Here is a 13,525-nt window from a genome sequence, read left to right as displayed (position 1 = left end):
AACTCCTTTTAGCAGTTCCTGTAGGACAGGTCTGGTGTTGATGAAATCTCTCGGCTTTTGTTTGTCTGGGAAGGTCTTTATTTCTCCTTCACTCTTGAAGGATATTTTTACCGGATATAGTGTTCTAGGGTAAAGGTTTCTTTCCCTCAGCACTTTAAATACATCATTACCACTTTCTCCTAGCCTGTAAGGTTTTCACTGAAAGGCCTGCTGCTATATTTATTGGAGCTCCATTGTATGTTTTTTTTTTTTCTTTTCTCTTGCTGCTTTTAGGATCCTTTCTTTATCCTTGACCTTTGGGAGTTTTGTTATTAGATGCCTTGAGGTAGTCTTCTTTTGGTTAAATCTGCTTAGTGTTCTATAATCTTCTTGTACTTGAATGTTTATATCTTTCTCTAGATTTGGCAAGTTTTCTGTTATTATTCCTTTGAATAAACTTTCTATCCTTATCTCTTTCTCTACATCCTCTTTAAGACCAGTAACTTAGATTTTTCCCTTTGAGGCTATTTGCTAGATCTTGCAGGTGTGCTTCATTCTTTTTTTTTTTTCTTTTGTCTCCTCTGAGTATTTTCAAATAGCCTGTCTTCAAGCTCATTAATTCTTTCTTCTGTCTGATCAATTCTGTTATGATGCATTCTTTAATATTCAGTTGCATTTTCCAACTGTAGAGTTTCTGCTTGTTTTTAATTATTTCAGTCTCTTTGTTAAATTTATCTGATAGAATGCTGAATTCCTTCTCTGTGTTATCTTGAATTTCCTTGAGTTTCCTCAACATAGCTCTTTTGAATTCCCTGTCTGAGAAATCACATATCTCTGTTTCTCCAGGATTGGTCTCTGGTACTTATTTAGTTCTTTTGGTGAGGCCATGTTTTCCTGTATGATCTTGATGCTTGTAGATGTTTGTTGGTGTTTGGGCATTGACAAGCTAGGTATTTATTATAGTCTTCGCAATCTGGGCTTACTTGTGCGTGTCCTTCTTAAGAAGGCTTTCCAGTTAGGTATTCGAAGGAATTTGAGCCCCAAGTCCAATAATGCTGTGGTTTTTGCGGATTAATAGAAGTGCCACCTTGGTGGTCTGGGATAATAAAGATCTGGAAGAATTCTCTGGATTACGAGGCAAAGATTTGTTCTTTTCCCTTACTTTCTCCCAAAGAAATGAAGTCTCTTTCTCAGTGCTGAGCCACCTTGAACTGGAGTGTGTTGATGTAAGCACCCCTCTGGCCATTACTACTGGGACTGCTGCCAGCACAGCACAAGGTCTTACCCAAGGCCCGCTGTAACCACTACATGGCTGCCACCTATGTTCACTCAAGGCCCTAGGGCTCTACAGTCAGCAGGTGGTGAAGCCAGCCAGATTTGTGTCCTCTCCTTCAGGGCAGCAAGTTCCCCCAGGTCCCAGGTGGGTCCAGACATGTTTTCTGGAAGCCAGAGATTGGAGCTAAAAGCCTTAGAGATTTCTTAGCACTTTGAGAAGCCAACGTGGGTGTATCACCTGAAGCCAGGAGTTTGATACCAGCCTGGCCAACATGGCTAAACCCGTCAAGAGGACAGGGACCATGTTGTATGTCTTGTTCACCACTGTATCCACACCACTTAGCACACAATAAGTATTTGTTTAAATAAAATTAAATTTTAGCTGGGCGTGGTGGCTCACGTCTATAATCCCAGCACTTTGGAAGGCTGAGGTGGGAGGATCACTTGAGGCCAGGAGTTGCAGACCAGCCTGGACAACATGGCAAAACCCTGTCTTTACTAAAAAATACAAAAATTAGCCAGGTGTGCTTGTGTATGCCTGTAATCCCAGCTATTCAGGAGGCTGAGGTGGGAGAATTGCTTGAACGTCAGAGACAGAGGTGCGGTAAGCCAAGATCATGCCACTGCACTCCAGCCTAAGTGACATAGCAGACTCTCTCAAAAAACAAAAACAAAAAACCTTAGAGAGTTGCCTGATGTTCTGTTCTGCAGCTATGCTGGCACTCAAACCACATTACAAAGTCCTTCCTGCTCTTCCCTCCTTTTTCCATAGGCAGGAAGCGTCTTCCTGTGGCAACCACCACAAGTCATTCTTACATACACAAATGTTAGTATAGTAATACAGCAAGGAATTCCCAGGGAAATCGGTTATTTTTTTCTTGCACTTCTTCTGTGGCTTTGCCAAACAAACAAAACAAACAAGACCCCGAGATCACTGATCCAAATCTGAATCAGTGAAATGGTCTGATGAAACACGCTTTTTTTTTTTTTTTTTTTTTTTTTAAAAAAAGATGAGGTCTCTCTGTGTTGCCCAGGATGGTCTCTAACTCCTGGGCTCATGTAATCCTGCTGCCTCCACCACCTGAGTAGCTGGGACTGCAGGCTAATGAAACACTTTAATAAGATAAATCATAATCTGCCAGGAACTTTCTTCTGTTCAGTCCTTAAAATCTGAAGATGTTTAGAACAGATGGGCTTTTTGATGTAGCTCTCCAGAGGTAATTATTTTCTTTTTAAAACAACTAGGATCATTCTCTTATTGACCAGACATGTGCTTCTCCAGTCTTGTACGATCTCCCCTGTCCTCTGAGAGCTGGTGATTGTCTCTGTCCTCTTACCTTCACCATCTTAGAAGGAAGAGCCAAGTCTACATGGGTGATATGGTACTGTGAACAACATGGTTACTAAAGAGCTAGGTCTTCAGCCACCCCATTAAGCCTGAACTGATGTGGAAGAGTCACAAGAACATAAGTCAGGGACATTAAGAAACGCTTTGCTGTAATCTACCATACCAGTTATTGCCCAGGGTGGAGCATGTAATAATATTTTTTATAACAATCTGATTATATTTTCTGCCATTTTTTATTGGGAATTTGAACGTAGCTCATAAAACTGTGAAAGGGCAAGATATACATGGGATACAATATATTTAATTAAGATAGCAAAACCTTTCTGTACTTTCTTACAATGGCTTGTAGGAGATCCGGAGCAGATCTTCAACTTGCTAATGTTCAGTTAGGCCCAGATTTGGTATTTGGAAGAGGCAGTTTATTAGAATAATGGTGCTCCTACTCAAGGAGGAAACAGCATCTATAATACTCAGTGTGATCAGGGACTTGACCTTAATGAGATTTCAAATAGAAGTAAATTTGACTGACTTTATCATATGGACCAATTCTAGCCAAATATTGTGGATTTGAGATTAGGACCAGAAAACTCAGGGTCTACTTCTGATGGCAGTACCCCAGGAGGATCTGGTCTTTCTACTGTATGCTTGAAATGAACCAGGTGAGATGTTTGGGTCCCAGCCAGATTCTTGGGGTCATTGTAGATTCACACAGACTTAAATGACTTGGTCTTATCCACAGAAATAAGGATGAACCATGGCCAGTTCATTTCATTCTATTTCTTGAAGTGAATAGGACTGCAGGATCAAAGTTAAAGACTGTAATGAAGATCACACACTGGACTGTCTATCAAGTAAGGCCCAGATTTACTGTTATAGACTTAACTCACTCTATTTGCTTTTTTTTTTTTTTTTTTCTTTTTGCAGGCTACAACTGAGGTGGAAATTAAGAAGAAAGGCCCTGGATCTCTCTTAGTTTCCATGGACCAATTAGCCTCCTATGGGCGGAAGGACAGAATCAACAGTATAATGAGTGTTGTTACAAATACACTAGTAGAAGGTATGTGCCCTATGATGTCAGTCCAACCTGCTAAGATATAAATATGTAATGTGCATGGTAAATATAATCCCTGTCCCTTGGTCTGAGTTTTGCAGACTGTCTCTGAGCTTTAGGAATGGAGCCTATTCCTATATAGAAACTAGAATCACAAATTCTCTTCCTAAATTTACATGCAGAGAATCAAATATATGGGCTTCAGATACGCTGCCAGCATTGTACACAGGTAGGTAAGAGATATGAAAGGAGCTGCATGAGTGACATAGAGGAACTCAAGACCCCTGTTATTGTCATCATGAGGAGCCAGTGGGGTGCCTTAAAGCATAAAGGAATGTAGATTGAAGAACTGCAAAGATATAAAATGATAGAATTTCCCTCATGGCCTCTACTCCTAAACATACCTTCCTTTTTTCCTTTTTAACTACTTACAGCCCTTTTGGTTTTCCCTTAAGGAAGAATGTAATGTGCGTTTTGATTGCACCTAGTTCTGTCTCTCTTCAAACACCCCCACATATCCATAAATAAATTTGATGTGTGACTAGGTAAGTTGAAACCCTTCTTTCTTTGAGTGCTCCATGCCACAGGGAAAGAGCAACCACTGTTGAATCATAGCATGTCTGCAGTGATGTTGCTGTCAGTGCCTGAGTTCTCTGTATTAGGTGGGTTCTCTATGACACAACCTGGTGTGCTGAGGAATACCTGAAGATTTTCCATTAGGCCACAGTCCCCCTAGCAAGAATCAGCTCCTCTCCAGTTGTGGTCTGTAGTCCAGGATCTGCATGCTTTCATTAGAGGTAAATTCAGTGACAGATTTCCTCTCCCAAGATTCTGATGGATTCTGCACCTGTCTTCTTCATTGGATTTATATTGATTTAGCTGAGTTGTCTCATGGTAGATCTAAACTATTCTTGAGGCCTCAAATTGCTGTTCTTCAGAATGCAGATGCCCAGAATAACCAAAGTCCCTGAGACAGGAAAACTCAAAATGGTCCTGGTATCCTTGAGACAAGTGTTTTTTCAGTTGTTTAAACCCAGTGCCACTTCTACTCTGTGTGTATGTATATGTGTGTGTGTGTATCGTGTGTTGGGGAGGGGTTTGCAGTGGAGGAAGAGTCCCTAGAAAAGAATTCTCTAAGGTTGCTTACTTCCCCACATATGTGCAAAGAATGAGACTATAACTAGACTGACCTTGAGAATATATCAAGTAAAAAAAATGAATTAACTGCTTTCAGCTGCCTTAACAACCTCTATTTATTCCTGTTTTCTTTGATTACCATCAAGGTTATTGTCTGATAGAACATTTTCAAGCTTTCTAGCTTATACTTTAAGATTGTGGGCAAATAACTACAGGTTCTAAGAATTCCAAGCTAAGAAATCCTAGCCTAAGAACTTTGGCTAATTTTATTATTCACATAGAGACCAAGACAGGATTTCTCTGGGTATCTGTGGCAGCTGAGAAAAACTAACAGCCTCCAACAGGTACATTTTATTATTGGCAGAGACATCAGAACAGCAGAACTATCAATACAATGCAATAGTTATTTATTTATTACTGCAGTGGCTTAGCCCAGGTCCCAGCAAAAGGAGATGCTCAAACAACATTTGTCAAGCAGACGTTGGCTGTGCTTAGAATGGTAGGAGTGCTGGTGCTGCAGGGCTCCTTTCAGAGGCCTTAGAGCTTTCATCCCTTTATTGGGTTCGATACAAACCATACGGGGATTTTAAAATTCTCTTTTCTCCCTCTTCTCCCTGTTCTTTCTCTTTCTGTCCTGCTGTGCTTATTCTTCACCCTCTACCCACCATCACACACATTAAAAAAAAAAAAAAGATGTAAGGGTAGCTCAGGAGACAGAGACAGATGTAGCTGTGTTCCTGAGTAGGAAGATGTTATTCCAGTTCTTTGTTCTCTTTCCTAAGCCCTGATGTTCACATAGTTGTACCTGTCCTGCCATTTCTTGCTCAGGCATTCCTCCTATCCTCTCCCCTTGTATTTGACCCTTTTGCTGAAGCTGATGGGACAGAACTGCTGTAAGCAAAGAGCAATGAATGGCTGACCAGAATAACGTAAAAGGGAATGAAGCATCCATGCCTGTTTAACCATTGGTCCCTCTGTATTTAATGCTTGCTACAGCATTAAAAGCCAGCATTGAACAAATTGTAGTTCTTGCTCTCAGACTTTCAGTTAGGAAACTTTGATATTATTTTAATCCAAGGATTAAATAATTATTATTTAAAACCCAAGAGGCAGGCTATGACTTACCTAATAGTTTAGAAACCACAGTGGAGAATTCCAGAATCCTGTCAATAATTAGAAAACCCTGCCTGTTCTGCCCCACCCCATCCTATTGCAAACATGCTTACCAGGATCCAGTACATTTAGTAGAGTTCACCACTAGCAGAGCTATAAGCTTTGGGGATATTTCAGAGGACTGGGCGTGGGGTGTAGGTAGAGTAGTGTAGTCTCACTCTTCAAAGCAGTAAAGCTGTGGGAGAAGGGGAGATCGTGGTGAAGTAAGAAAGAAGTAGTGATGTACTTGACATTGATTTGCAGTATCAAGGAAGTACTTGACATTATTGATTCTCAGGTAAAACAATTCCAAAAACTCCCCTAGAGGTAACTGGCCATAGCTGTTTCTGCCACTATTTGTGTATTCCTTTATTCACCTGACAAGCATCAAATGTCAGTGTAGTTACTTGGCTGATATCAGCCTTTCCTGTGCGGCAGTAACCTTAGCGAGGGTGGGAGCTCTTCATCAGTGTATCATCGGTGCCTAGCACATTGCAGTTGCTTAAAAGTTGTTGAATTGAGTTGAAAGAAGCTCCTGCCTTCAGAAACCTCATGGTCTACCAAAGCCATTATCTTGGTGAAATTGTGAGGTCCTCTCTGAAAACAATTCCCAGTACCCCTGAGGCTGAGACCTAGAGTAACCTCACTGAAAATGTCCACAAGCAAAGTAAGAGAAACCCCACAAACATTTGGACATCTCACCCCTAAATGTTAACCCATTCCCCCAAGCCAAATACTGGGCCATTCCAGGCATGTGGAACCCGTAACAGTTTGCAAAGTCATAAGTCACTTGATAAGCCTTCTTATTCCCCAAATGATCTTTTCTAGCTCCTGAAGTTCCACATTGTCTTACTTTTTGTCGGAGTGAAAGATTATCCTGAGGATCTTCCCTTCTCAGCAAATGTGGCTAAGAGATGTCTGGTATCCCTCGAGGAATTTTCTTGGTGCCCTGTAGGGCAGGAAAACCCCTTTTTCTGTGTGGCAAGACTCAAGACCTAGTTCATTTTAAAACATTACAGTTGTGTCAACTGTCATAAATGTGAACAGTTGCAGCTTCAACCTCCACGTGCCAATGAGCAGCAGTCATTTGGAGAAGGGAGGAGATAAAAAAGGGAACGGAACTAAATTTCCAAATATGTACTGTAAGAATTTATGGAAATAAGAGAACCTTGTCATTTTCTTTTTTGGGGGAGAAAACTATATTTACCTTAGGAAGGGAGGGAGTTCTCTGAGGAAGAAGCCGCAGCAGATTTTCCTCACAGACTTCCTTTCCCACGCAGCCTCCCACATGGCGCTTACAGGGGTCCTTAAATCTGAAAAACCAAGGCAACCATTTTCTTAGCAACCAGGGAGCCAATCAGAAACTCAGCCAAAACCACCTTGTCTAAAATAAAGCATCGCCATCCAGCTGGTTGGAAAAGGGAACGTAGGCTAATTTAAGGCAGCCATCTTGGTTTTGGTGAAATGTTAGGGAATTTTTTTTTTTTTCTTAAATGATTTGATAGTGTCAGCAGAATTGGGCAGGGAGAGAGTAGCTGTTACAGCCAACCCTGTAGAATCAATACCTCACATTCTGACAGGTTTTCAAAGTTCACCTCTTAAAAAGCATCCTTTTAGTTCAGGGTCCTTGGAATTTTGTAATCCTGACAGTTGTATTTCATGCTTAATTTGAGGAGAGCTTTGTTATGTAGGGCTTCATACCTAGATTGTTGTAACTGCCAGTTGAGTGTCTGTCTTTGATATCTGATAATTCTTTTGAATCTTTGCTTTGGAAATGACCTTTGAGATCATCTAGTCCAGTGATTTTTCAGTCTGTGTGTATCAGAGTCCTGGGATTCTAGGGGAGTGCCTCAGGAGAGGAAGAAGTCTATCTGAGTGGGCTCCTGCTTCATCTAAGGCAATTCCTGGTTTATTTTATGTATTGGGGATCATGTGAGATCTTGTTTGAAAATAACACGTTCGGTTTCTAAAAGAGACAGAGAAGATAAGACAAAGGAGAGAAAGAAAAAGGAAAAAAGATGAGGACCCAGGGAGAGAAGGAGGAAGAAGCTGTAGAAAGAGAAAAGCAAAGGATGAGAGCAGGAAAGGGCAAAGGGGCAAGAAAGGAGACAGGAGGAGACAGAACGAGGAAGGAAGGGTGAAAAGGGGAGAGGAATGTGACTTGTATTTCTAACTCGACTATGAGCTGTAAACTTGTTGAGGGTGGAGACAGTAACTTGTACTTCTTTGAGAACATAGCAGATGTGTTTTACATGGTGGCTTGGTTGCTGATGCTGGTTCTGCTGATGAAGATAATAATAATAGCAAACATTTTCATGGCACTTTCTATCTGCCAGGGTATTCTGGGGCACTTTGCATATATTTTAGCTCTTTAATTCTCACAGCAAATCAAAGTAACTTGTTCAAGGTCCCACAGTTAGTAAGTGTCTGAGCTAGTATTTGAGCTCAAATATGTCTGGCTTGAGTTCATACTTTTGATGGCTTCTCTGACAATAATTGAATAATATAGTGTATAATAGAATACCTACCATTTATTGAGGACTTACCCTGTGCCAGATACTGTGGTGACTGCTTTACAGTAGTATCTCATTTAATCTTTAGTCAAACTCACATAAAAATGAGGTTACAGGACTCATTCACTCCTGTAACCTATAAAGTAGATGCCTTGTTTTACAGCTGAGGCAGCTGAGCAGAGAATTCAGTTACCTTGCCTGGTATCACACAACTTGTAAGCATTCAAGCCAGTTGAGGCCAGGGAGTCAGATCTGAGAGGCCAAGCTCTTGACCTCTGTGCTCTACTCTCATAACTGATGGGTTGAGTTTCATTTATAACTAGATCTTTATTAACAGAGAGGTGACTTGTATGGATCATGCCACCTCTCTACCTTAGAGAGAAGGAAAATCCTTAGGAATGTCAGCACTCAGACCACCTTCATTCCATATTAATAACAGTGATAATGGCTGAGAGTGACTAGTGTGTCCCCCTGGTTTTCTCGCTGTGATTGAGGGGCCATCTTTGTTCTTACTTACTGTAGAACTGGAAGAGTCTCAGAGAAAGTGCCCGCCATGCTGGTATAAATTTGCCAACACTTTCCTGATCTGGGAGTGCCACCCCTACTGGATAAAACTGAAAGAGATTGTGAACTTGATAGTTATGGACCCTTTTGTGGATTTAGCCATCACCATCTGCATCGTCCTGAATACACTGTTTATGGCAATGGAGCACCATCCTATGACGCCACAATTTGAACATGTCTTGGCTGTAGGAAATCTGGTAAGATGGAACACTGTCTCCTGATACTAGGATTGGAATGTGTTTTGCCTATAGGACTTCTTTTTCTGGTACTGAAAGCTGGAGTTTCTTTGAAGAGAAAGTAATAGTTAATTGGAAGACAAATGCTGCCATATATGCCGGGACACTAGCTGCTTTTCTGCTCACTGTTGTGATCCCTTTCCTCTTTCTGCAGAACTTTGAAGACGTCATTTAGGAGCTATTGGCAGAAAACCAATGTTGGTGACAGAATGGGCCTGGTCTAGTGGGTTGGTTTCAGCAACCTGAGCCAAGTACTTCTGGATTTTTTCCTCATTCTCTTTCTCACACTGATTCCTGCATTGCTCCAGCAAATCAGTTCCCCTTTCACCTTAAGTACCAACTACCACAAAATAGGGGAACTGTTGTAGTACACTACATATAACTGGATTTGCCTGCTCTGTCAGGCATTATGTAAATGGGGACTATTTATGGGAAAGTTTTCACTCAAGGATGGTTTCCCCCTCCAATCCAACTTCTAGCCCATTATCCAGTTTCTGCCATTAGTTGATCTTTGCCAGATTTATTTTAATATTAGCTTAAATTATGTATTTAATTTATTCTATAAAGATAAGTTTGTCTTTTTAAAAAAATATATTACAAAGTGTATATTCTGAAATCAAGTAGTTGTGATTTGAGAATTATGTGTTTTCTTTACTACAAAAATCAGGAGTTAATTGAATTTTGATAGACAGTAAAGAAGTAGTGAGAAAGAATCCCCTAGGTCACCTGGGCCCCCTAATTCCTTAGGCATTAACCACAGGCATGTCCAAATCTGGCTGTTACCATTTATTAATAATTTGAGCATGATTTCTGCCCAGTTTTTCTTGTGTGTGCTCTCTCTGTCTCCCTCTCTCACACTCACACACGCACACGCACACCACACACTTTTGACCTTAAGTCCTATTACTGTACTATTAGAGCACTACAATATCATTTTCATTTCTTATTCTGAAAACATATGGCAAAGAGATCCTTTGTAGCTCATTGTGTTCCCTGGTATACATCCAAGATGATTCTGTGGTCTTTCCAGTCTCCATGTCTGTGGTTGGTGACATGCTCCAGCCTCTCTGCTATGATGTAAACCCTTGTGTGCAGTCCAGTGGAATGCCTGTAGTCTTGAAATGGGACACTCCCACAGACTGTCCAAGAAGTCTACTGACTGGCTCTGAAAGGTGCCTGTCAGTGGGCCCATGCTGTGACTGGCTAACGTAGTACCTTGGCCATCAAGCAGACTTTTCAGCCTGTCAACAATATCATATAGATATAAGCTTTATTTTAGTAGCCAAGAGTTAAATAATGAGAAATACGTCTTGATAATTTTTATTGTTTGGTGTTGGTGGTTCTGTTTTCCCTGTAGAGCTTTGTTTTTCTCAAAATCTTTACTTTTCCTTGCTTTTTACAGAACCAGTCTTTGATTTTCAAGGGATTTTGAGAGGCTTTTTTACCTACCCCCACTAGAACTCCAGTCAGACCAGGCTAGCAAATAATGTTATTTTTCCTTTCATGAAAATTTAGAGATTTAGGATGACCCCTAAATTAGAATTGTAAGTATTCAGAAGACTTTGCTCAGAACCATCAGTAAAGAAAGAGGAAATAAGAGAAGGTCGACAGCTAACATTCAGGAACTCCATGAGACAAGCCACCCAGAACCAAGTTCTAAAATAAGAAAGCTCTTAGGTGGCAAGAGTTTTCAAACGGCAAGTAAATGTACAATTAATTAGTAGAGGGGAGGGAGGGTAGTATATAGTCTAGCATACTTTGTACTAGATGTGAGGGTAAAAGGAAAGAAACCAAGAATGGTGCCTAGATGTGGGGGTTGAGTAACTGAGGGAAAAGTGGAATGACTGCAAAGGAACTGGCTTGACGTGTAAAATCAAGAGTTCTGTTTTGGACATGTTAAGTGTCTATTCACTGAGTGGAGATGCCAGATAAGGAAGTTGGGTACGTGCTGGACCTCATGAGTGTTTTCTGGACAATACCAGAAACTCAAAGATATACTTTGCTGCCAATCAACAGGAGGGCTGAGATTGGCAGAAAGAATACAGAATTAGAAATCAGAAGATTTGGATTTTGGTTCCTGTTAGATATTGTATAACCTTAAATAAGTCATTGATTTCTGTCCAGAAATGTTGCGCATCTGTAAAGTTAGCATAATTGTTGCGCATCTGTAAAGTTAGCATAATACCATGCTATCATTGGTTGGGAAGATAAAATGAGAACCTATACAGAAGTCTTTGGGATAGCTAAAAGTACCTTATAAATCTTAGGAACTTATAAATCTTAGGAACTGTGTTAGTGTAATTCAGTAGGAGGATTTTCAGAGATTTGGAGATTTAGGTAGAGCCTTTGACTGAATCTGAGAATAAGAGGGTGGGAAAAAAAATGAGACTGACTTATGAAATGAAGTTTGACCTTGTCCTGTGGTTGGAATGTGAGGCTTTTCCTATAGCCCTGATTGAGAGTTAAGTTGTCTTTGTCTGTAGACGTACAGTAAGATGTTTTTAAAGAAAGATGAGAACAGTCTTCTGCAAATTGAAGATCCCTGCCTCTTCTACCCTCCCCAAAAGAGAAAATAGTAATAGGAAGAACCTTAGAGATAATTCAATCCAATCTGCATGTTTTATAGAGGAAATTGAAGCCCAGGGAAGCTGTGTGACTTATACAGCCTTCGTGTTATATAGTAGATAAATGTAATGATTCTTTTCCTGCCTTTTTTGCAACTAACTGAATATAATAGTAAGTTTATCAGGTGACTTTTTAAACATTCTGAATCTTACAGGGAAATTTCAAGTACACTACAAAAAACTTTTTTTTTTTACAATGAAAGCCTTGTCACATAGCCTTATCACCCCCAAATACTTACAGTATGTTTTTTTTATACACAAGTACATTCTCCTACATAACCATAGTATAATTGTCAAAACCAGGAAATTAACACTGATACATTACAACCATCTAATTCTCAGGCCCTATTCAAGTTTTGCCAGTGATCCCAGTGGCATCCTCTATAACAAAAGGATGCAGTTTTAGGATTACCCCATTACATGTAGCTATCTTATCTCTCTAATTTTCTTCAGCCTGGAGGAGTTCCTCAGTCTTTCCTTGACTTTCATGTCTTGACATTTTGAAGACTACAGGCCATTTGTTATGTAGAATTCCCTCAATGTGGGCTTGTCCATGCTTCCTTATGATTAGACGCAGGTTCTGCATTTTGGTTGGAGTATCAGATAAGTGAGGCTATCTTCTTCACGTTGTATCTACCAGTTGGCACACAGCTTCCATTTGTCCCACTACTGGTGGTGTTCATTTAATCACTTGATTAAGGAGGTGTCTGCCAGGCTTTTCATCTGTAAAGTTATGCTTTTTCCATTTACGGTAAGTCCCCACTTAATATCCTCTATAGGTTCTAGATTCTTGGAAACTGTGACTTTAAGCTAAATGATATACTGTATAACAAAACCAGTTTTACCATAGGTCAGCTGATATAAACAAGAGTTAAGTTCCTGTGGCATGTAGCACATCATGTGGCTTAAAGTTGCTGTTTTCAAGAACCTATTGAGGACATTAAGTGAGGACTTACTGTATACTTAATAGGTATTTGTGAGGAAGATCGTTTGAAGTGATTTAAATTTCCTGTTCATTCAGATTTTGATTTCTTCCTTTATTTATATCAGTACGGATTAATGGTTTTCTCTTTTATCTGAGTTATAATCCTTTTGATGTTTAGACTTACTCTGATGTGGCCAGTGGGAGTCCCTTCAAGCTGGCTTCTGATCCCTTTGACATGTCTTCATCACTTCCTGGCTTTCTGGTACCACAAGGTATTCCAGGATACTTTTGTGTTTTTCCTGCCCCAGGGCTGGAATCAGCCATTTCTCAAGAAGCCCTGAGTCTTTTAGTGAAAAAATGGCATTTAGAAGTAGAGATCTAGGCTGAGTATCAGCTGAGGCAGGAGGATTGCTTAAAGTTTGAGACCAGCCTTAGCAACACAGTGAGACCCCATCTCTAAAACAAAACAGAAAAAAAAAAATAAGGAAGAGGTAACGATCTGAGATCTAGGTATGCATATTGCTATGGGAGCAGCATGCACGCCCTCTTAGGACAGGGCGAGCTGTTTACATTGAGCTGGCCGTGGATATTGAAAACCATGAGTTGATCCTGTCTAATCCAGCACTGCAAGATTCCTTGTAGTTTTCTCCCTTTCTGTATTTGTAACTCCTCCAACAATAAGAAACCTTATTGCCACTATCTTTGGTGTACTTATTTGATC

At 40.3% G+C, this 13,525-nt stretch overlaps 1 protein-coding gene across 6 annotated transcripts in view; it reads left to right on the top strand.

The window, feature by feature from the left end:
- SCN8A (sodium voltage-gated channel alpha subunit 8) overlaps positions 1–13,525 on the top strand; it is a 216,724-nt gene that overhangs the window by 145,210 nt on the left and 57,989 nt on the right. For all 6 annotated transcript variants that reach the window (XM_033222024.1, XM_033222020.1, XM_033222025.1 and 3 more), the window contains exons 13-14: positions 3,527–3,659; positions 8,978–9,216. In XM_033222024.1, the coding sequence (XP_033077915.1) occupies positions 3,527–3,659; positions 8,978–9,216 (372 nt within the window). The remainder of the gene's footprint in view (positions 1–3,526; positions 3,660–8,977; positions 9,217–13,525) is intronic.

The sequence above is a fragment of the Trachypithecus francoisi genome, unplaced genomic scaffold, assembly GCF_009764315.1.
Source record: "Trachypithecus francoisi isolate TF-2019V2 unplaced genomic scaffold, Tfra_2.0 Lachesis_group11, whole genome shotgun sequence".
NCBI classification, from domain to species: domain Eukaryota; kingdom Metazoa; phylum Chordata; class Mammalia; order Primates; family Cercopithecidae; genus Trachypithecus; species Trachypithecus francoisi.
The sequence above is the reverse complement of the archived record's forward strand: the minus strand, read 5'-3'. Positions and strand labels throughout refer to the sequence as shown.